The 22,645-nt window shown below is 35.4% G+C and overlaps 2 protein-coding genes across 4 annotated transcripts; one reads left to right on the top strand and one right to left on the bottom strand.

Moving 5' to 3' along the window:
• Positions 1–43: 43 nt before the first annotated feature.
• Positions 44–18,559, top strand: rab3ab (RAB3A, member RAS oncogene family, b). The gene is made up of 5 exons (XM_058792200.1): positions 44–157; positions 5,315–5,542; positions 10,594–10,712; positions 14,257–14,381; positions 15,997–18,559. Exons 2-5 carry the CDS (start codon positions 5,315–5,317, stop codon positions 16,185–16,187), a joined length of 663 nt encoding a protein of 220 aa, XP_058648183.1. The 5' UTR covers positions 44–157; the 3' UTR covers positions 16,188–18,559.
• Positions 18,560–19,219: 660 nt separating this feature from the next.
• lsm4 (LSM4 homolog, U6 small nuclear RNA and mRNA degradation associated) lies at positions 19,220–22,426 on the bottom strand. Of its 3 annotated transcripts, XM_058791637.1 has the most exons (6): positions 21,706–22,132; positions 21,400–21,441; positions 21,090–21,188; positions 20,753–20,954; positions 19,743–19,823; positions 19,220–19,488 (listed from the first exon to the last, which is right to left on the bottom strand). In XM_058791637.1, exons 1-6 carry the CDS (start codon positions 21,805–21,807, stop codon positions 19,484–19,486), a joined length of 531 nt encoding a protein of 176 aa, XP_058647620.1. In that variant the 5' UTR covers positions 21,808–22,132; the 3' UTR covers positions 19,220–19,483. The 3 variants fall into 3 exon arrangements, with proteins under 3 accessions (XP_058647620.1, XP_058647621.1, XP_058647619.1); XM_058791638.1 differs by lacking the exons at positions 19,220–19,488; positions 21,706–22,132 and adding an exon at positions 22,268–22,426 and having other exon boundaries at positions 19,729–19,823; XM_058791636.1 differs by lacking the exon at positions 19,220–19,488 and having other exon boundaries at positions 19,729–19,823; positions 21,706–22,148.
• Positions 22,427–22,645: the final 219 nt, after the last annotated feature.

Below are 22,645 nucleotides of genomic sequence, written 5' to 3'. Positions count from 1 at the left end.
GGACTGCATTGTTAGCGTTAGTTCTCCGAGCCGTCAATCAAAACCCTGACCCCGCCCCCTCTTTGCGTCACACGTCTTTCAAAGTGACGTCAAAGTGTCTGCAGGTGTTGGAAGAGGCGCAGTATTGGCGTAAGTGACGCTTAAAACGGCTTTTACGGTAAGTCAGCAGCAGTAATACGCGTTTTAAATATTTGACGCTAAATAATTTGCAATCCTTACCGCATGTGTGTGTTTTCCGCTGGGAAAGCGGCGAAAAATGAGCGGAAAATAAGAAGAATAACCTTCATTTGACATGGACATCGCGCATCCTATGCTTCTATTTATACTCCCCATGAAAGACACATCTGCCACATAGCCTTTGAAGCCTTGGCGTTACATTGCACGGATTCGAAGGATTGTTTGCCTCTTCGATTTTTTTGTAGATCTAAATGAGAATAAAGAATCGTTGTGTTCTTTAGCATCATCTGATAACATGGTGAATCAGGTGAAAATATCCTCCGCAGCGGCAGCGTTGCATGTACATGTGCTGTTTCCTATTATGTAAGGATGCTCTGGTCTTTTACTGGTTATAATTTTACATGCATTTTATGTATAATATCATGCTACCAATACCATTCATAATACTGCACATGCGTTTTGTCGCGCGAGTCTATGATATTTTCCACCATCATTCAGCAAAACTGCTGTTATTAGTCATTATGTCGGACCATTTTCTCACGGTTGCTACTGTATATATTGGTTTATGAACGTTTTAAACCAGCCTAAACTGGCTTGATGGTCTTCCAAGCTGATTTCAAAGTGGTTTTGATCACTTTCCAGCTTGGCCAGGCTGTGAGACCAGCTAGACCTGCTTAAACCATCTTAGACTGGTTTAAGGCGTTTTCTTTGATCTGGGTTATCTGACTGGTGTTTTGAAGCCAATCAGCTTGACGGTTCTTGGACAGCGCAGCTCTAACCACACAGTGTGCAGTGCTGTAGGTCTTGATTACCCGGACTTTTGCATTATTGAGGATTCGAGTCTAAAGGAAGAGAAAGGTGCTCACTGGAGCAGAGTGTAATTGCTGCTGAAACCGGCTATTTTACAACGATATTTAGTCATGAAGATGTGCTCCGACCCCCTCCCCAAGGCGGTCCGGCAGTCTGTTTTTGTTAGGCTGAAAGAGCAGCTGCTCTAAAAGTTAGTCTCTATTTTTAGTCTGCTGGAGCACTCTGTTATCAGGAGTGATGCTGACTTTATGATGCTTTGGTGCTCTGCGAATCTTTCCGACACACCAGACGCGGCGTGCTGAATCACAGATCAGCTTCCAGGGTCTCCTGAGGAGAAGCCTTTTTGTTGAATTTGTTGAAGGTTGCTTCGATTGTGATGAACACGCACAGAACCAGGCCATGGTTGAAGCGAATTAAACTTGTCAAAATCTCAAGTTAGAACTGGAATATTCTGTTTTCTCTTTGAACATCTATGAATACTTCTATCTAAAGATCACGCTGCCCTTAACCCAGAATTTGATGCCAGTCTCCAATCCCAATGAGCCTTTTGCTAGAATCCAAATGTCTGTGTTCAGATTGAATTCTGGTTGCTTTATTGAATATGTGCAGTATATGTGGCCTCCAGTTATGCTGGGGAATCTTTTTGTAAAAATATTAAAATTTACTCACTGTCATGTTTATACAAACTTATATACACGTTATTATGTGGATCACTTCGGTTTTATTGTAATGAGCAACCTGCACATTCTTCAGAATTTTTCCTTCGTATTTCGTAACATAAAGTGGTCCGTCAAAATTATGACTTAAGACATGCTAAATATCACAACTGACTTTGCAATTGTTACACTCTTGAAATATAAGGTCAAGCACATTGCATTGTGGGACACAGCATCGGCCAGTCTGTTCTGTTGTGTACTGTGCACAGTATGCATGCTATATAATGTAAAAATAGCAAGCATATGGTAGTGAACACAGACTCCGTATGGAAGTGTGAGTACAGACTCTGTGATAGAAGTCTGTCATGCTGTGATAAACAGGAATGTTTAAGGTGAAATGTCAGCTTTTAATCTCTCTTTCTCTTTTATATTTGTGTTTGAGTTAGAGAGAGGCTACTGTATGTTGTGAATGGAATGGTAGTTTTTGTTTTACTAAATATTATGTGTATTTAAATATATATATATATATATATATATATATATATATATATATATATATATATATATATATATATATATATATATATATATATATATATATATATATATATACACTGTACTGTATATTTTGTTTCAAAAACAGTGCGTTGTCTGCTAAAGTATTATAGGTATTTTATGATATATTATAGTATGTGTGTATATGTGTGTGTGTAATATATATATATATATATATATATATATATATATATATATATATATATATATATATATATATATATATATATATATATATATATATAGACAGACAGATAGATAGATAGATAGATAGATAGATAGATAGATATAACAAATATAATATAATATAGATAACAAAAATAATAATTTGCAACTCAAAGTAATACACATGCATGCATATATTTAAGAAAAATGTTATGTTCGTATTAAATATTCATATATAAAATAAATTATATAAATATATACATGGAAATATTTTCAAAATATATACTGTATGTGTGTGTATTTATACATGCATAATAAATATACGCAGTACACACACATTATGTTAACAAAAACTCTTATTTTGGATGCGATTAATCATTTAACAGCAATAATAAATGTACATTTTTGCTGTATTTCTGATTAAAATAAATGCAGGTTTTATAAGCATGAAGCACTTAATTCAAACACATGAAATAAAAGGTACGGACCCCAGTTTGAACAGTAGTATTTGTCTTTGGCGGTCTGATAAAATAATGAATCAAGGTTGAAGGCATAAAATTGTGTCTAATATTATCTGTGGTTAATGACACTGAAAATGAAAAGTCAAGTTGAGTGCATTGTATAATGGTATACAGTAAGATACACATTATGTTTCATTGAGTACTGCACATGTTGGTAAATATACAAGTATTTCTGTGCATTCAAAAAAATATGCATGCTTATGCGTTATGGAGACTGCAGAAATGGTATAATAGCATGCTGTTCCTCTATATATGTTCCAGCATGTGTACTATGACATGACTTACTTGAGACAATGTTTTACTTCCTCTGTCAGAATGAGCTTAATTTAAGGTTTGGAATGGCCAGTTAGTCCACATATGAAGTACAATCTTTCTGAGACAGCCTGATAAGAACCAAACATCTGCCCTTGTCAGTGTGAAATGCTTTCAGCTCTTCAGCATTTTCTTTCTTTTATAGCTAAATGTGTCTGTCAGACATCTGTGAGATCTGATTATTGCTTTTCACTTGATCCCAATCTGGTTTTCCATGCTCCGTTGAGTCACTGCAGTACGTACAGCGTGGAAGCTCATGTTACATTTGTCCTCCATATCTCTTTAACTGTCTTTATCTCTTTCTTCCCTGTTCATCTTCAATATCTGACCTGGTACTTGTCTTACAGAAAAGAGTAGTGAGTAATCAAAGTCACCCTTGGAGGAATAGTTAACGCATCAATGAAAAATTGCTGAGCATGTACTCGCCAAGCCATCCAAGATGTAGATAATTCCATCAGATTTGGAGAAATGTAGCATTGCATCACTTGCTCACCAATGGATCCTCTGCAGTGAATGGGTGCCGTCAGAATGAAAGCTGATAAAAACATCACAATAATCCACACCCCTCCAGTCCATCAGTTAACATCATGAGAAGCGAAAAGCTGCATGTTTGGAAGAAACAGATCCATTATTATGATGTTTTTAACTTTAAAGTGTTGCTTTGGCTAAAATACAAGCCCTCTATTAATAACATTACTTCCTCCAGTGAAAAAGTTATCTGAATCAGGAGAGAAACATGCAAGATCAAGCAACATTTACAAGTGAAAACAGTCCAAAACAGCTCTAAACAAATGTGTGGGTAGATTTTGAGACGAAAACAGAGGATGGGAGAAAACATTATTATGGATTATGGACTCATTTTGTCTGGAAGAGACTCTTTGCTTTTGGATTTGTTTCTTACAAACACACATCTTTTGGCTTCTCAAGACGTTAATTGATGGACTGGAGTGGTGTGGATTATTGTGATTTATTCATCATCTGTTTGGTTTTATCATCTTATTCTGACGGCACCCATTCCCTGCAGAGGATCCATTAGTCAGCAAGTTACGTAATGCTAAATTTCCTCAACTGTTCTGTTCAGCTGTTAAAGAAACAATCTCATCTACATCTTGATGGCCTGAGGGTGAGTGCGTTCATTTTTGTTTTTCTCATTAAGATATTAATAGTGATTTGATGTATTTGAAACGATTACAGCCGCAATGTTATACAATCACTAATTATAATGATCATTACAGCAGCTCGTGTGAACTTCAGATGGACAGGAGAATGAGTCACTTGTCACATTCTGATGGAGGTGTTAAAAAGACAGTGTTTTGTATTCAGAAGATCCCGTGCCAAATATCGATCTGACACCAAAAGAAAATGTCAGATTAATGCCATGTCCTGGCAGCTGCTCAGACGTTTCATTTTGCCTGACTGATTTTCAGTAGCTGGTGACTCTACCGCTGCTGTTTGGTCACAGGTCTCGAGGGATGAGTGACAGATAGTGAAATGGACGAAGATTCACTCAGCCAAAGTCAATCCAAATAAACACTCATTTTGAAGTATAGAGCTTTTGCTTGGTATGCCATCCTCAGCAAGCTCCTAAATGTAGCCTACTAAATCTCAGTGGCTGTGTTCCAAAACCTAGTTACCTGCCTTGCTGTCTGCTTGCTACATAGGCAGAAAGTCGAAAAATCTCTATTCACATGCAGCTGCTGCATGCGTCATACAAATAGTAGTATGGCAACCCTGGCATGAACTACAGGTGATTTATACAGGCCAAAAAACCTGCCTTAATGAGCCCAATTTTTTTTTTTTTTTTTAAATTGACAGCTTTATATTGAGACGTGAAGTATGACACTTTTTTTGACCCCTTTTGATTGACAGGATCAATATTGCAGATAATTTGCTTATTAAAAGAAATTTGTTGCTTTACAGTGCTACAGTGCATGCTAACTAATATGCATTTTACTCTCAGCTTTCAGTGTTTGTTATTTTCTGACAGTGTTTATGGTGCATTTGGAAACGTAACATCTGTGTTAATGGTTATAAACTGATGCCGCTATATGGCCTAAATGCCCTAAGACGTTATTAAGCAAACAGGTACAAACATTCTCTTTTTTCTGCATCCTCCAGATGGCTTCAGCTACAGATAACCGTTATGGACAAAAGGAGTCTTCCGACCAGAACTTTGATTACATGTTCAAAATCCTGATCATCGGGAACAGCAGCGTTGGAAAGACCAGCTTTCTGTTTCGTTATGCAGATGACTCCTTCACGCCAGCATTTGTGAGCACGGTGGGCATCGACTTCAAGGTGAAGACCATCTACAGGAACGACAAGAGGATAAAGCTGCAGATCTGGGTGAGATCATGGGACACATCTGTGTCAGTTTAAGAGCTTGTTGTGGTCATTGTTTAATGAAGACAAGAAGAGGTAAAAGTTTTTTTTTTTTCATTTTTTGGATAAAAATCGTAGCAGCTTATTGCATTCTAGCTATTTTCTGCCTTGACGGTCCAGAGTAGGTGATTCGTTGAGAGTGATTACACTGGTGCTTAAGTAAAGTCACTGACATTGATTATTAATATTGACTGTCTCATTTCAGACTTATAAATCTCCTTGAAATCTCAGAAACAGAGCTTTGGCTTAATGGACAGGCACCATCGGGACCTGATAGAAAATAATTCCAATTTTGATAGAAATGTCATAAACCTAAATATTTTAAATCAACTAATGGACCAAATCAACCAATTAAGCCATTATGGTTTAATGGAGAAATGTTGTGGTCACTCAAAAAACAACCAAAAAAAAAAAAAGGCCTAAATTTAAGATTTATGTTATTTGAATTGGATATAATATTTCCATCCATTTAGATTCCAAAGGTTTCACATAATTAAACTAATAATAAAAAATAATAAAAACTAATGAACGTAACGTGATGCATATTTGTCAATTAAACAAAAACAAAACTGGTAACATTTCTGTAATAATACTAATATACTGATTTTTTTTTTTTTTTTGAGTGCAGAAATCTTACAGGTTTCATTTATGTATGACTGACAAATATGCATAACATTCAGTTTATTATTTTATGTTAACTGTGTGTGTAATTCAAATAATTGGACATTTTATATGCAATTGAAATGCATGCATTTTAAATTCAGGCCTAAATATTTTTGAGTGTACAGAGATACAGAGAGGAAGAGAGATGGTCAGTAACCAATAGGGCTGAGGAGGTTTGCTGATGCGCTAGATGAGTAACCAAACAGAATCGTTTGTGATGTGTCAGGACCCCTCCCCCAGTGCCTCAAATTTCCCTCTGGTGGAAGACGACCCTCCCCCACCCCACAGACCCAAGCAGATACACACACACTCCCACCATCTTTACCATGGATAAAAATACTGTTGTGCATCATGCAGTGTAGGTCCAAAAGACATGAACATTTGGCTATGTTCAGAACTGAATACTTGCATGGCATTTACTGAAAACTGTAGAAAATGTACTATATATTCCCTACTATAAAATAACCACAAAAATAAAGTAACCACAGTGTCAGACTGTACTATGCTACTATGCTACATTGTCACATGACCTCAAGTGTGATTCATAGAGTGGTGTCCAGTTGTCATCTTGAAAATGTAATTTAAACGCATTTTAACCCTGTAAAGCCTGACATTTTAAATAAGAAGAAATTTTTTTTTTTTTTAATTGAAACTGGTCATTGAGCCTTTGGACAAAATACATTTAAAAAATCTAAAATTGCAATGGTGTTTTTTGTTCACTATCATATAGGGCTGGACAATAATTCGATATCAATATGTATCGCAATATATTTTTTTTCAATAACGGTGATATGATAGAAATTAATACTTTTATTTAGCAAGAATGATGAAGACCTTTATAATGTTACAAAAGATTTCTATTTAAGATAGATGCTGTTCTTCTGAACTTTCTATTCATCAAAGAAACCTGAAAACAATTCTACTCCGCTGTTTTCGACATAAGAATAAATGTTTTTTAGAGCAGCAAATCAGAATATTAGAATGATTCCTGAAGGATCATGTGACTGGAGTAATATGCTAAAAATTCAGCTTTGAAATCACAGGAATAACTTGCATTTTCAAATATTTTCAAATAGAAAACAGTTATTTTAAATGGTAATAATATTTCAAAATGTTACTGTTTTTGCTGTATTTTTGATCAAATACATGCAGGCTTGGTGAGCAGAAGAGAATTCTTTAAAAAACAAAAATCTTACTGTTCAAAAACTTTTGATTGGTAGTGTATGTTAGCCTATAGTTTGAATTTAAAGATATTAATATTAATAAGGTGAGTCTGAGATGTTTATTTGACAGTGATTTCACATTTCTTGTTCGTATGAAGGCTAAATACAAATAAAAGGTGAACATTAATTTATTTGTGCTGTTTTTTCCCCCCCTAAAATATTATATAGTTTAATAGGAGGAGTTCATAGACTTGGCAAATTCATTTTTCATAAGTTTGTAGGTACAGACATCTGTTGTGGGCATTCTTGGCAGTTTTTATGAGGCTTTTTTTAATAGTGTTCACATCGATATCAGGATTATATCGTATCGAACGAAATTAAGAAATATATCGTGATATAAATTTTGGCCATATCGTCCAGCCCTACTATCATATTTAATACAGGTCTTTATGGCTTAAACAGTATGATACAGGAGAATATGGAGCTCATACTCGAGGAGGAAAAACACTTTTTAATGAGAGTTTTTGTAAAATTTGGTGCAGTTGCTGATATTTATATGACACAAACGTAAGATGAAATACTGATAGCTTGTAATGTAACTCAATAATATCTTTATATATAGTATAACTTACATAAAATGCATATCAATCTTAGTTGTCTGTTTCCTAATAATATGTCTTAGTAAGATTAATATTTAAATGCTTAGTTTTAATGATAAAAGCTCTAGTTTCAAAACATGACATAATACAATGCAATAAAATGATAATTGATAATTTATCAAAAGCTTTATGATCATATTTGATACTCACATTTTGAGTGATTTTTCTAATAAAGTAAGCCTAAAAGTTGCTTCGGTCTGCTAAGTGTTCATCTTGAAATATTACTAACAATATAAAAGATATTCTATTTACTTAATAAAGATCATTAAAGATTTCAAAAGACACATGAAATGCCTTTAATTGAAAATTGAGTGTTTAATCTTATCATTATACATTACTGACAATCTATCCTCCAATTTGATACTGTTAAGTGCTTTGACACAATCTGTATTGTTAAAAGCGCTATATAAATAAAGGTGACTTGACTTGACTTGACATGTATCTCAACCTGAAGTTGGCCATTTTTAGACACTAAAGGGCTTTTTACTTGCTAAAAAAGTATCAGTCAGAAGACAGAAGGCATGTAGTAGGTTTTTCATCAAAGTTTTGATCATGTTGATGATTTAGAGGCCTTGTGTTTCAAATATGATAGAGTACACTTTATAGGGTTGATCCAATTTTGTGCAAAAATGTCTCACTCTGATCAAGTGATGTCCCAAGAGATGTTAGTAATTGCAGTTACTATTGCTTACAGTTCATTTGTCACACTAGAAATGGAAAGTCTAGTCAAGCACAGTATACCGTGCATTGTGCTCTTTTGTAGTCTGCATAGTGCATGCTTTTGATTTTTGCTTAGCGTGGATGCAAAATTAAATTGTTTCTCACAATGCTCCGTACAGTTCAGAGACAGTGTAACAGAAAACAGAAACTCTACACTGGATTGCAGCATACTTATGAAAAGATGCTTATGTATTACTGTGGTATCAGAGTCAAGAGCCAAACAGGGTTTGCAGTCTCACAGATCTTGTGGTATATTAATAGAATCATCAGTGCTGCTCGGGAGACACCATTTTGCCCTCGTGAAGACTTTATAGGAATTATAGGTTACGTTTGTGAGGATTTCGTCTGTTGATTTATTATAGTACTAGGCGGATACATGATGTATCAATTCTTCTCTATAGACAAACTCGTAGTTCTGTCATACTAATGTTTCTCTTGGATAGCCTTTTGTGGTTGCTTGCACATGTAATGGTATAACATTTCTTACAAAAATACTTTATTTAGCCCAAAAAAGTGCAAAGTGCTCCTAGTGCAAACTAAAAACTGCTTTTTTTTTCTGTGTTCTTGCAGGATTTGTGAAACAAAGATTATTGAATTTCTTCCTCCTTTTTCAAAAAGCTGTAGTTTGTCGTCAGTCCCTAGACATGCTTGTTTAACCTCCTGCATAAGTTGGGCCTGTAATGACTGAATGGAGGGTGTTCATAATTAACAGGCTCATTTCTCTGGTGCAGTGATGCAGAGATCAGTTCCTTGCATAGCAGATGCTTATTGTTATACTTGCTCTCAAGTTTCTTGATAGGAGGAGCTACATGTAAAAACCAAAACCACGTATAAATCCTGTTTTCCTGGTTATGTGAAAAAAGAAGTCATTGAAGGAATATTCAAGGGTTTAGTACAACTTGTACAGTCGACAATATGCTGTTGTTTACTACAAAATTTCAGTTTTTCCCTCAGTTTGTAATTGATTTAATTGATTGTGTTTTTTTTTTTAGGTTTTTATGTTTAAGTCACTGATGCTTGCCAAGGCTGCATTTATTTGATCAAAAATCAGTGATACAACTTTAAAGAACCGTCTATTTATTATATATTGTTGAATGTCATTTATTCCTGTGATGCAAAGCCGAATTTTCAGTCTTCTACTGGAGTACACCAGTCTTCAGTGTCACATGATCCTTCAGAAATCGTTCTAATATGCTGATTTGCCACTCACGAAACATTTCTTATTATTATTATTATCAATGTTGAAAAAAGATGAGCTGTTTAATATCGTTGTGGAAACTGTGATACACTACCATTCAAAGATTTTAAGTAAAAAAAAAAAAAAAAGGTGCATTCAATTTGAAAAATCATAGTAATTTTTTTTTATAAAATATTGTTTCAAAAAATTTTCTTTTTCAGCATCGATGGTAAGAAATATTTTAAATAATTGAACACCAATAATAAATGGTGATAAATGAGTATCAAATCAGCATATTAGAATAATTTCTGAAGGATCATGTGACACTAAAGACTGGAGTAATTATGCTGAAAATTCAGCTTTGCATCACAGAAATAAATTACATTCTAAAATATATTAAACAGACGCTTCTTTAAAGTAATTTTTACTAATTTTGATCAAATAAATGCAGCCTTGGTGAGCATAAGAGATTTCTTTCAAAAACATTTTAAAAAATCGTAATATACTATAAATTAATAATAGTATATTATCTTACTGTAATGGCTTGACTGATGCACATTCTGTTTTTGTAAAACATTGGTCTTGCGTTTGTTCCTATTTCATCTTGTGCATTACTGGTTTGTTCCTTCACAGGACACAGCGGGACAGGAACGCTACAGAACCATCACCACCGCCTACTACCGCGGTGCCATGGGCTTCATCCTCATGTACGACATCACCAACGAGGAGTCTTTTGCTGCAGTACAGGACTGGTGAGTGAACTAAACATGCAAAACCTCTGTGTGGATGAGTGGCGTAGTTCGTCTACTATACAAACTCAAAACACGTGACACTTGCTGTGTTTTCAGCGTCTGTTGTTTCAATATGTGAGAAATAAACACATGAACTTCATCTCCAGAGCTGCTCTAAGACTCGCTTCAGTAGCTTTACACCATTTTATTCCAGAAAAACTATCGCCAAACACACACTGGATCTCAAAGTTCTTCACAACAAACTGCCAAAATAAACGTTTGGTGAAAAAATGATCACAGAAATGTATTACTATCGTATACTAAAACGTACTTCTAAAAGTAATAATAGTATTATTTTTAAGCGATTATCAGACAAGCTGTATATTTTTCCATCCATGTTTTATTGTTCATTGTTTGCAGCATTGTATTTGACAATTTTGTTATAAATTGTTCATTTGATTACATTTTAAATTAACAGTGTAATTCATCTCATGAGACATTTTTAATGATAAATTCATATTAAATAAAAACACAAGAAAAATCAAATGAAACAGAATTTTGAAAAATAAGAAAAGAAATGGGGTTTTCTAAATTAAAAGCTACTATTCTGTGCTACTCCATTGAGTTTAATTGTCAAGTCAAATCACCTTTATTTATATAGCGCTTTATACAATACAGATTGTCAAAGCAACTTTACAAATTACAAATAGTGTCTGTGTAATCAAGCTCACAATATTGCCAGAAATTAAGTGTCCCCAACTAAGCAAGCCAAAGGCAACAGTGCCAAGACTCCATCTGTATCAACTATGCATTATGCATGTTAGTTTTGTGAATTGGTATGTTTCGTCACGCCTTGAAGAAATATAGGGCTGAGTATCATCAGCATAACAGTGAAAGGTAACACCATGTTTCCTGACGATATCTCCCAAGGGTAACATATAAAGCATGAAAAGCAACAGTCCTAGTACTGTGCCTTGTGGTACCCCATACTGCACTTGTCATCGATATGATACCTCTTCTTTCACTGCTACGAATTGATGATGGTCAGATAAGTATGATTTGAACCATGCCAAAGCAATTCCACTTATGCCAATTTTCTAGTCTATTCAAAAGAATGTTGTGGTCGCTAGTGTCAAATGCAACGCTAAGATCCAGTAACACTAATAGTCAAGTCAAGTCACCTTTATTTATATAGCGCTTTTACAATACAGATTGTGTCAAAGCACTTAACAGTATCAAATTGGAGGATAGAGTGTCAGTAATGTATAATGATAAGATTAAACACTCAATTTTCAGTTAAAGGCATTTCATTATTGAATTCAGAGATGTCATTGTCTAGCTCAGTTTAGTTTAAATAGTATCTGTGCAATCAAATCGGCGATAATCGCTAGAAATTAAGTGTCCCCAACTGAGCAAGCCAGAGGCGACAGCGGCAAGGAACCAAAACTCCTCTGAGACATAATGGAGAAAAAACCTTGGGAGAAACCAGGCTCAGTCGGGGCCAGTTCTCCTCTGACCAGACGAAACCCGCAGTTCAAAAGTTTATATTTCTATTTTAATTTTGTTGCAATTTCTAACAATAGTAGTATTATGTAGTTAGGTATTTTATTATATTTTAGTTATTTTGTTATTTTGGTTGATATATCTGGGGATATATCTCTGGGGGTCATCCGGGCGTCCTGGTCTCCGCCCGGCGATCAGGGCCGCAGAGCGTCACCTCCGGCGCCGACCCACCATCTGATCGGACACGGACCGAGAAACAGACTAGGAAAGAAACAGACAAACATTAGCGCAGATGCCATTCAACTTACGATGTAACGAGTACATCGTGTGTTATGGGGAGTGTTCGGTTCGGTTGATCTAATTAATGCAGCCTAACAATCCTTTAACGGATTTGAATAATAGAAGCGTATTAATGTGTTATGTGTAAGCCAGGCTAAAGAGATGGGTCTTTAATCTAGATTTAAACTGACAGAGTGTGTCTGCCTCCCGAACAGTGTTAGGTAGACTGTTCCAGAGTTTGGGTGCTAAATAGGAAAAGGATCTGCCGCCCGCAGTCGATTTTGATATTCTAGGTATTATCAAGCGGCCAGAGTTTTGAGAACGCAGCGGACGTGGAGGACTATAATGCGATAAGAGCTCGCTCAAGTACTGAGGAGCTAAACCATTCAGGGCTTTATAAGTAATTAACAAGATTTTAAAATCTATCCGATGCTTGATAGGGAGCCAGTGCAGTGTTGACAGAACCGGGCTAATATGGTCATATTTCCTGGTTCTAGTAAGGACTCTAGCTGCTGCATTTTGGACTAACTGTAGTTTGTTGATCAAGCGTGCAGAACAACCACCAATAAAGCATTACAATAGTCTAACCTTGAGGTCATAAGCATGAATTAACATTTCTGCATTTGACGTTGAGAGCATTGGTCGCAATTTAGATATGCTTTTGAGATGAAAAATGCAGTTTTACAGATGCTAGAAACATGGCTTTCAAATGACAGATTGCTATCGAACAGCACACCTAGGTTCCTGACTGATGAAGAAGAATTGACAGAGCAGCCGTCAAGTGTTAGATAATGTTCTAGGTTACATGTGGGGTTTTAGGTCCGATAATTAACACCTCTGTTTTTCAGAATTTAGCAGTAAAAATTACTCGTCATCCAGTTTTTATATCGACTATGCATTCCGTTAGTTTCTCAATTTGGTGTGTTTCACCGGGCGAAGAAATATAGAGCTGAGTATCATCAGCATAACAGTGAAAGCTAACACCATGTCTCCTGATAATATCTCCCAAAGGTAACATATAGAGCGTGAAAAGTAACGGCCCTAGTACTGAGCCTTGAGGTACTCCATACTGCACTTGTGATCGATATGATACCTCTTCATTCACTGCTACGAACTGATGGCGGTCAGATAAGTACGATTTGAACCATGCTAAGGCACTTCCACTAATGCCAACAAAGTTTTGTAGTCTATTCAAAAGAATGTTGTGGTCGATAGTGTCGAACGCAGCGCTAAGATCCAGTAGAACTAATAAAGAGATACAACCACAATCAGATGATAGAAGCAGGTCATTTGTAACTCTAATGAGAGCAGTCTCAGTACTATGATACGATCTAAATCCTGACTGGAATTCCTCACAGATATCATTTTTCTCTAGGAAGGAATATAATTGTGAGGATACTACCTAATAGAGAGATACAACCATGATTGAATGATAAGAGCAGGTCATTTGTAACTCTAATGAGAGCAGTCTCAGTTCTAGGATACGGTCTAAATCCTGACTGGAAATCCTCACAGGATACTGCCTTTTCTAGTATCTTTGACAGAAGAGAGAGATTTGAGATTGTTGAAAATTATGAACAAACAAGTTATGTATACATTTATTCTCAAGCATGTGGAAAGCATTTTCTTTCCAATTAATGGTAAATGAATATTTTGATGAATATAGATATCGCATGATATGGAAGAAAATCATTATATGATAATAAAGACATGATAATAAAGCTCAGCCCTAGAGGAAAGTTTAACAAGCAAACATTTAATCAAATCTGACTGTCTCTGGCAGGTCCACACAGATTAAGACGTACTCATGGGATAACGCCCAGGTGCTGCTAGTGGGCAACAAGTGTGACATGGAGGATGAGAGGGTGGTGGCCTCTGAGAGGGGACGACAGCTCTCCGAGCATCTCGGTAAGTCATGTTTTCCGGTTGGCACAATATATTTGGATATTCACAGCTATAGTTTGAAATATACTTTCAGATATGAGTCTCAAATTTAAGGAAATATCCATTTGCTGATAGATACCATGTTTTCCAAAATATATGTCATGTTTTTCATCATCTGAAAAGTGCTGGAACTTTTTCTTACACAGTATGGAAAATTTTGGAATTTGACTGTAGTCATTTCTATAGGTCTGGATAAGTATAGAAAGAAGAAAATGAGTATGGAAAACTATTGGCCCTATTCATTTTCTAAACTGTGAAATTGAGAAATTCTAAAAATAAATTGTGTTTTGCATGCCGTTTGGAGCTTACAGTCAATGAAGCCAAATGTTTAGTGATAGTTTAACATGAATGAATGAATAACAACGCATATTATCATAACGCAAATCTGTCTTTATCATAAGCAAGTCTCTTCGCTAAAGCATAACCATTTAAATCAGACTGTACTTTGCTGTTTGGTGATCATGCTACAACAAACCATGATTACATTACACTGAAAAAAACAAGAAGTTAAATTTACTTAATTTTTATTTTGCAAGTTTTTGCACGCATATTTTTTAAGTAAAATGTAAATACGGAATTAAGTCAAATCTACTTAACTAAGTTATCTAAAATTATCAAAGGAAATAATTAAATTTAACGTGGCCAGGTAGAGTTTGATGAGATATTTCCACTTAATTATTTTAAGTTTACCCTGCAATACTCAAGTACATTTCACTCAGTCACGGTTTGTAAACTTTACTCAAAAAACATAGCACTGAAAAAAAATGCCTATAAAGCATGTGGTTAAGTTACAATCACGTATGTAAGCAAGTAGACAGCTCATTATTCGTTTTAAGGTAATATGTTGACTCAATATAGTTATTAACCAAATGAACACAGAGACCTGATTACTTGGCACATGATGCACAATGACGGTGACAATCAGTGAATAGTGTTTGAGTATGAATAAGTATGTATGTATAATGCCTCATAATAAATTATTTCATCAGTAAATGTACAGTATTGGATGGCACATCCTGCCATTATTTTACAAAAACTCTCTCTCTGTATATATGTGTGTGTGTGTGTGTATACTTGTTCACTGTTATTTATTTTTAAATGGACCCTCTTACACTAGTGTTCTCCATTCTTATTTTATTCTATCTATTTATTTTTAATTATTATAAAAAATAATAATAACTTGACCCTCTATCATTACCTATTTATTGTCTATCTACGTTTTATTCTTCTTATTTAAAAAAACACCTTGCATAAGACTAACCAGGTCACAACACGCATATATATTTTGTTGGTTTAATTGCTTCTATTGTCCTCATTTGTAAGGTGGTTTGGATAAAAGCGTCTGCTAAATGATTAAATGTAAATGACATAATAGCGTGCATAGTCACAAAGTGACATGTTGAAAGGTGGATAAAAGATTTGAAATATGGTCTGAAAAATTTACAAAGAAGTTTGAGTCTGGAAAAGTATGGACTTTTTTTGAAATGATCAAATGTGTGAACGTGCTACTATTGTAGGCAGCTCACTGGGTTTTAGAACAAGGCCTTGGTCTTGACTTGGTTTCTTCTTTTATCCACAGGTTTTGAGTTTTTTGAGGCCAGTGCCAAGGACAACATTAACGTTAAGCAAACCTTCGAGCGGCTGGTAGACATAATCTGCGAGAAGATGTCAGAGAGTCTGGATGCCGCCGATCCTGCAGTGACGGGAGCCAAACAGGGGCCGCAGCTCACGGAGCAGCCCGCCGCTCCGCACCAGGACTGCGCCTGCTGAAAATCCCACGGCTCTGTCTGCACTGCCTTGCACCAACACACAAAAAACACCAGTTTAGGTATTTAAAAAGAACAAGAAACATAAAACCCTCAGTTCCCATACTGCCTTCTCTGGCCACACCCTTTAGCCCCTCCCCCTCCTCTCCAAATACTTTTGACATCTCAAACTTGTAATGATTTTATTCAACATGCAATCCATTCAGTTTTAAAAGGAAAGCGATAGTGCACTTTAAAGGGATAGTTCACCTAAAAATGGAAATTCTGTCATTATTTGCTCACCCTCATGTTGTTCCACATCTGTATGAGAATTGAACACAAAGAACATTTGAAAAAATGTTTAACCAAACAGTTGCTGGTCTCCATTTACTCCCATAGTATGGTTTGGTGACCAACATTCATCTTTTGTGTTCAGCAGACAAAAGAAACTCATACTGGTTTGGAACAACTTAAAGGAGCATAAATAATGACAGAATTTTCATTTTTAGGTGAACTATCCCTTTAAGGGTTTGATTAGGCCTGAAATTATGATTAAGCCCACATTATGTTTTAAAGACTTTATAATTAGGCCTAAATTGAAATTTTAGGAGTGTGTAATTAGGCCTTAGTTTGGCATAGCACACAGAATCGGTTATCTGTAACAAGTTTTCAATGCCTTCGTTTTACTTCATATTTTAACATTTTCTTCTTCTACTCTTCAAATATCCTTAAATTATTTATGAACAAATATAAAAAAGCGAAATGGACAGAGATTTCTGTATATTTATTCCAAAAAGTGTAAATAATAAATACAGTTCAGTATTTAAATAATACAGTTAGAAATATGTATCTAAAAAAATTTTTTATTTTTAAATCTGACAAATATAAAGAAAGTTAGAGAAGTCAATTAATGCTGTTTTCATGGTAATTCTTTGCAGTGCTCGTCACAAACCTTTCTTGCTTATTTGTATCTGTGACATTGTATCTTGTTCACTGCCTTGCCTCATGTAATTTCAGTCCCGGGACTGAAAGCCAGATATCATACACAGACATTCCTTAATGTAAATTTGCATGGAAGGAAATAAAGCCATTTAGGCAAATAGTGGTAGGATTCCTTTCTCAGTGCTTCGTTAGGTCTAGTCAAGTGTATTTCTAGTCAAAATCCGAGTTTGATTTGCGGCCATGCTGTTGCTTATTTCATTATAGCAGCAGAGCCATAAGCTTGATCTACTTACTATCAACAGTACTCTTATACACTCTCAAAAATTAGCAAAAGTTACTGAGATTTTGACTGGCATTTCCCATAATGACTTTTTGGACTGGCGTGTCCTGTTAAAGATTTTACGTGGCTACCAGGCCTGCAACTATAATGCAAAAATCAGTTTGCAAAAAAAAAAAAAAAAAAAAAAGCCCATGATAAGTATTAATGTTTACATGTGCAAGATCCTCCCTGATTATTCCTGCATCTTTCCTTTGCTATTCTGTCTTCCTTTAGTGAAAATTTACTGTACATACGTTTTGAGTCTTTGGTTTTATGTGTGGACTGTGTTGTATCGATTATGGGCTTTTAAAAAATCTAGGTGATATTAAAAAAAATTTAAAGGATGTTCTTTACCTGCTGTTGTGTATGCCTGCTTGTGAATGAATGTCACTTTATTACCGAGCAATATTGAAGAAAATACCTTTTCATGTATTGCAGATTATTTATCATTCTGTTAACAGAACATTTTCGTTGAATGGAATGGGAATGTGAAGGTTTAAATCCTAGGCGCAAAGTACTGTTGTAAACCAAAGCAGGCAGTGACAGTGACATCTACTGTGGAGCAGGTTTGCTGAAATTCAAAAGCCTGTCTGCATTTGTGGCAAATGCTGTTTGTTATTTCAAACTGCAAAAAAAAAGTTGAAATTTAATGTACATGTCAGCAGAGCCATTGCTACATCCATGAGGCCTGGGACGAGTTGTTTGTTGGTGGGTTCCCTCTCTATTTGGCCTAATAAGCAGATGATATACAGTAGATAAGAGGACCTTAGTGAGCCCCATGCATAACAGAAATGAGAAGATGAGTTTGAAACTTTATTAACATCACAGCTCACCATGTAAGGTATCCGCTCCACGTTCAGATCAGTTTATCATCACGACTAAGAGTTTGTTCTCCATTTCCTACATTCTTATCTAGATTTATTTTTATTCATGCTTTCCATTGTGATTTTTTTTTCTCCTGATAATCTAGTGTAATGTACAAGGAAAAAAACACTAATATGCAGTAGTAAATGTACTGTACTTACAATAAGGGGTTTGGTGTCAAAGTGTCCAGTGGTGAAATTTACCAAATCAACTGTCTATGTTGTGAAAATGACTGAACTTATAAAAAATAAAAGTTTGTGCCGTTTACTTGAGGCTGTGTTGCATTTTTTATTTTTGCCAAAATATGGCGCTTCCCTAAGGTCTATTTGGCTTGTCATAGAAAATGAATAAATCTTTATGCCGTTTCATTGACAAAACAACCACAAGAGGGAACTAAAGACTCAACTATCGACGTTGACCTAATAATAGCAACACTCCCACTAGGCTGAATCAGCTGTTGTCATGGTAACAGTCAGCTACGTAAGGTCCATGCAAGAAAACGCCACTGATTGGCTGGAAGGAAAAATGCTGAGGGTAATCATATTTCTGAAGTTATGCTGTATTGGGTTCAGGCCACAGTTAACATATGAAACTGCAGAGAAAAAAAGTTCATAAAACAACTGACGTTTCTTAGAACCTATTTTTTATCCAGTTTTGCAATTGCATACAATTTTGGAACAACTCAAAGGTGACTAAAAGATGAGATTTTTCAGTTTTGAATGAATGAACTATCCCTGTAATGCAGAGATGACTCTCGGCAAGCCATTTTTGTGTTGACTTTCCAAAGATAGTCTAAATTTATTTTCCAAGACCTTAGTTTTGGAGTTGTGTAGATGGGTAAAAGACTGCAGTTACGACTTTACTGAATGTTTATATGCAACTTGTTTCTTTAGATGTAAAAGAGCGCTCACACAGAAATGAACAGCAATTGCAATATTTAACAAAAATGATTTATTCACAAGTGCATTATACACATCAAGTTACACCATGGTTGTATTTTAAAGCACAAAAAAAAACCTAAAAAAAAAACTTAAAACAGCAATGTGAAAACATGCACCAAAATGTGACACAACAGAAAATAAAAACTTATTTGGAGAAAATGGAAGAGCATCTTTACATCAGCTTGTCCAAATTAAAATCTTCACAGAAATTCAGGACGTCCATTTCAAATTAAGCTCACTCTTTCTGGATGATGATCAAACTGAGAAAGTAGATGAGACAGTATGAGGAAAAGGTATTAGACAGACTGTAAAAATTCACATGGGTTTTTCCATTAAGGGCTTTTACAACAAACTAAGTGCAAAAAGTTGTCCTCTAAAAGAAAATACTCAGCCTTATGATGTTAACGTGTGAATGTCAAGAGACCTGAAAAGGTGCTCTTGTGTATAAAGGGAGTAAAACAAACTAACATATGAGGAGATTATGTGTTTTATATCTAGTGTTAGTTTTTGACACCTTGTGGTTTTCCAGGCTTTTTGTCTTGTTGCTGTCCACGGCCAGGTCCCGTCATGCCTCTGCCACGGCCACCAAAAATACCTCAAAAGAAACATAAAAGACTGTCAACTGTGTGTATGCATTTCAAAAACCGTGACTGCAACAATTAATATGTTAAAAGGAATTATATAGCATTAGTTTTGTATTCATTTTTTTTTTTTACAAGAGCACGCAGCAAAACTTTAAGTGCTCTTCAGACTTTTATTATGAAATCAAGATAAATGTGCAACCATGCGAAAAACATCCATTCTAGTTTTTTTTTTTTTACTGAAAATGTTGAAAGTAAGACTTACAAGCAACAAATCTCCAATGTAAACTGTTACATGCAAACGTTTTAAGTTTTATGTTTGTTAGAGGTTGAATTTAAGTACAATACTGTTCATACTACTAAATAGGATGTCTACTTCATAAACAGTGTGAAAATATGAAAAAATATTGTTCACATCCTTATATGGATCACCGATTGACCTTGGCAGACATCTAGTGGAAAGGTTTGGTACTGCGGCCAAACAAAATATTACTAAAAGCTTTTTTTCCTTTCTTTTTTTTCCTGTTTTTTTTTTTAGATATCAACCTCAAATTTGAATTTTATTAAATAACTTTCTTCGGAAGACTATTGTCAGCTTTCAAACGAGACCATACTTGTCTGTGTTAAAAATCTCATTTTGGAGAAGACCTTAAATCTCATCTTAAAAGAAGATACTTGATGGTAGCCATTGACTTCCATAGTATTTTCTTCCATGCTACGGAAGCCAATGGCTACCGTCAACTGTTTGGTTACAAACATTCTTCAAAGTATCTTTTGTGCTTAACAGAAAAAAAGACACTCATACAGGTTTAGAACAACTCGAAGGTGAATAAATGAAAAAAAAAAAAAAATCATTTTTGGGTGAACTTTCCCATTAAGTTCACTTATAAATGAAACTTTTGTCACACTATTCCTTTAACAAGGGCTCTGAAATGTGTCTAACCTCTGCCGGTTCCACCACCTCTTCCAGGTCCGCCTCCTCTGCCCTTTCCCTGCGGTTTGTTCTGCTGCATGCCCCCCCGGCCACGTCCCTTCGACATTACTTCCTCTTTCACCATATCTATGATCTCATCAGGGATTCGTAAGTATTTAATGGTGCTTCCTCTGATGTAACATTCCGGCATCCTCCAAAATTTATCTCCATCCTGCAAATCAGAGCAGGCCAAAACAACCATTACATTCCAGCACAGACGCAAATACCATAATGGCTCAATCATGAAAATATTATAGACGTCAAATATTCCAAAGAACACTTCATCTTGAGGAAAGGTTTTATTTACCCGTGAAGTGCAAATAACTTCTCTCAAGTTGATGTTCATCCAGTTGTCACAGCTGACCAGATGGCCGTTGTACGTCTCACCATTCTTTAACTCCACCAGCTGAAAACAAAAGCAGACCAACTTAATTGTTATTCTGCTTGTGGATTATTGTGATGTTTTTATCAGTTGTTTGGACTCTCATTCTGACGGCACCCATTCACTGCAGAGGATCCATTGGTGAGCAAGTGATATAACGCTAAATTTCTCCAGATTTGTTCTGTAAACTATTCCTTTAACTGTGTGCAGGAGATGTGAGCTGCCTCATACTCACCATCGGGTGGTTCTGTGCTGTCTTCAGTAAAGATAAAGGGAGCTAGAGAGAAGAAGAAATCAAATGAACCAGTAAAGGTGGTGATGCTTACAATATTTGACATAAAAGCACATGAAAACTTCCTTCAGTGCTGGTACTCGTGACTACTGAATAAAGACTTCAAAAACATTTACAAATATTGCACTCAAGAAACACAAGAGCAGCAATTAGACTAGAATTAATCATATATGAATTATATAGCTGGTGTCATTCAATTCTCAAATATTTCTTAGTGATGCGAGTAAATGTTTCAAATAAAAGTGTTACATTTAGTCCAGAGACTGTGCGCTTCTGTTTGGCTGACAATAAAGTGCACTTTGTCGGCACTGGCCAATGAAAGCCCAAAATCTGTTTACTACAAAAGTGCATCGCACGTGTCTGTAGTGATTTGTAGCGGGTTTTATTTTTAAATCAAGTAATAATTGGCTTATTATTGCAAAATCCCACGTCTATGTGCAAAACGCGTTCGTTTAAACACGAAACGTTTACAGAGCACAAGTATATTAGCAATGCAGACCGGTGAACCGACGAAACATGCTACCTCTCAGATTGTGCTAACGTTACCAAAAATATATTTGCATTGTTTTAAGGGTAAATTTAGGGTAAAGTGAGCGGGTAGGTGTGGACATTTTAAAAGCCTCAAACCACATGACTAATAAGCTGGTAACGTATCACAATCTGATAGGTAGCATTTTTCGGTATCGACTTGTGCTAAATTACCCATCTTTTTAATGAGAGGCAGCCACCGGTAACCTGAGCTACAACTTCTCTAACGTTACTCAACAGCGCTTCAGTTTAACTAGCCTGCGAGTTTATAGACGTCGCTTACCATGTCAGCTGAGCGACTGATCAGACTTCTTAAATCCTTAATAAAGATTTAATCAACTAAATTCTTAAATCACGAAGGTTTCTTCTGAATCTTTTTCGCAACACAAGGTAGTCTACAAAACGTTCACTGTTGCACTTCCGGGTGAAAGCGGAAGTTATCAAAATAAAAGTCGCACTTTTAAACATCATCTGCCGTTACTGCAAAATAAAGTTTTTGTTTACATAATGTGTGTACAGTGTATATTTATGTATATAGATAAATACACACACATGCATATATTTAAGAAAAATATGTTACGTTTATATATATTTATATGTGATATTTATATGAATATAAACTTATACACGTAAATATTTTCAAAATATATGCTGTACTTGT

This window comes from Onychostoma macrolepis, chromosome 11 (genome assembly GCF_012432095.1).
Source record: "Onychostoma macrolepis isolate SWU-2019 chromosome 11, ASM1243209v1, whole genome shotgun sequence".
Classification (NCBI taxonomy): domain Eukaryota; kingdom Metazoa; phylum Chordata; class Actinopteri; order Cypriniformes; family Cyprinidae; genus Onychostoma; species Onychostoma macrolepis.
The sequence above is the reverse complement of the archived record's forward strand: the minus strand, read 5'-3'. Positions and strand labels throughout refer to the sequence as shown.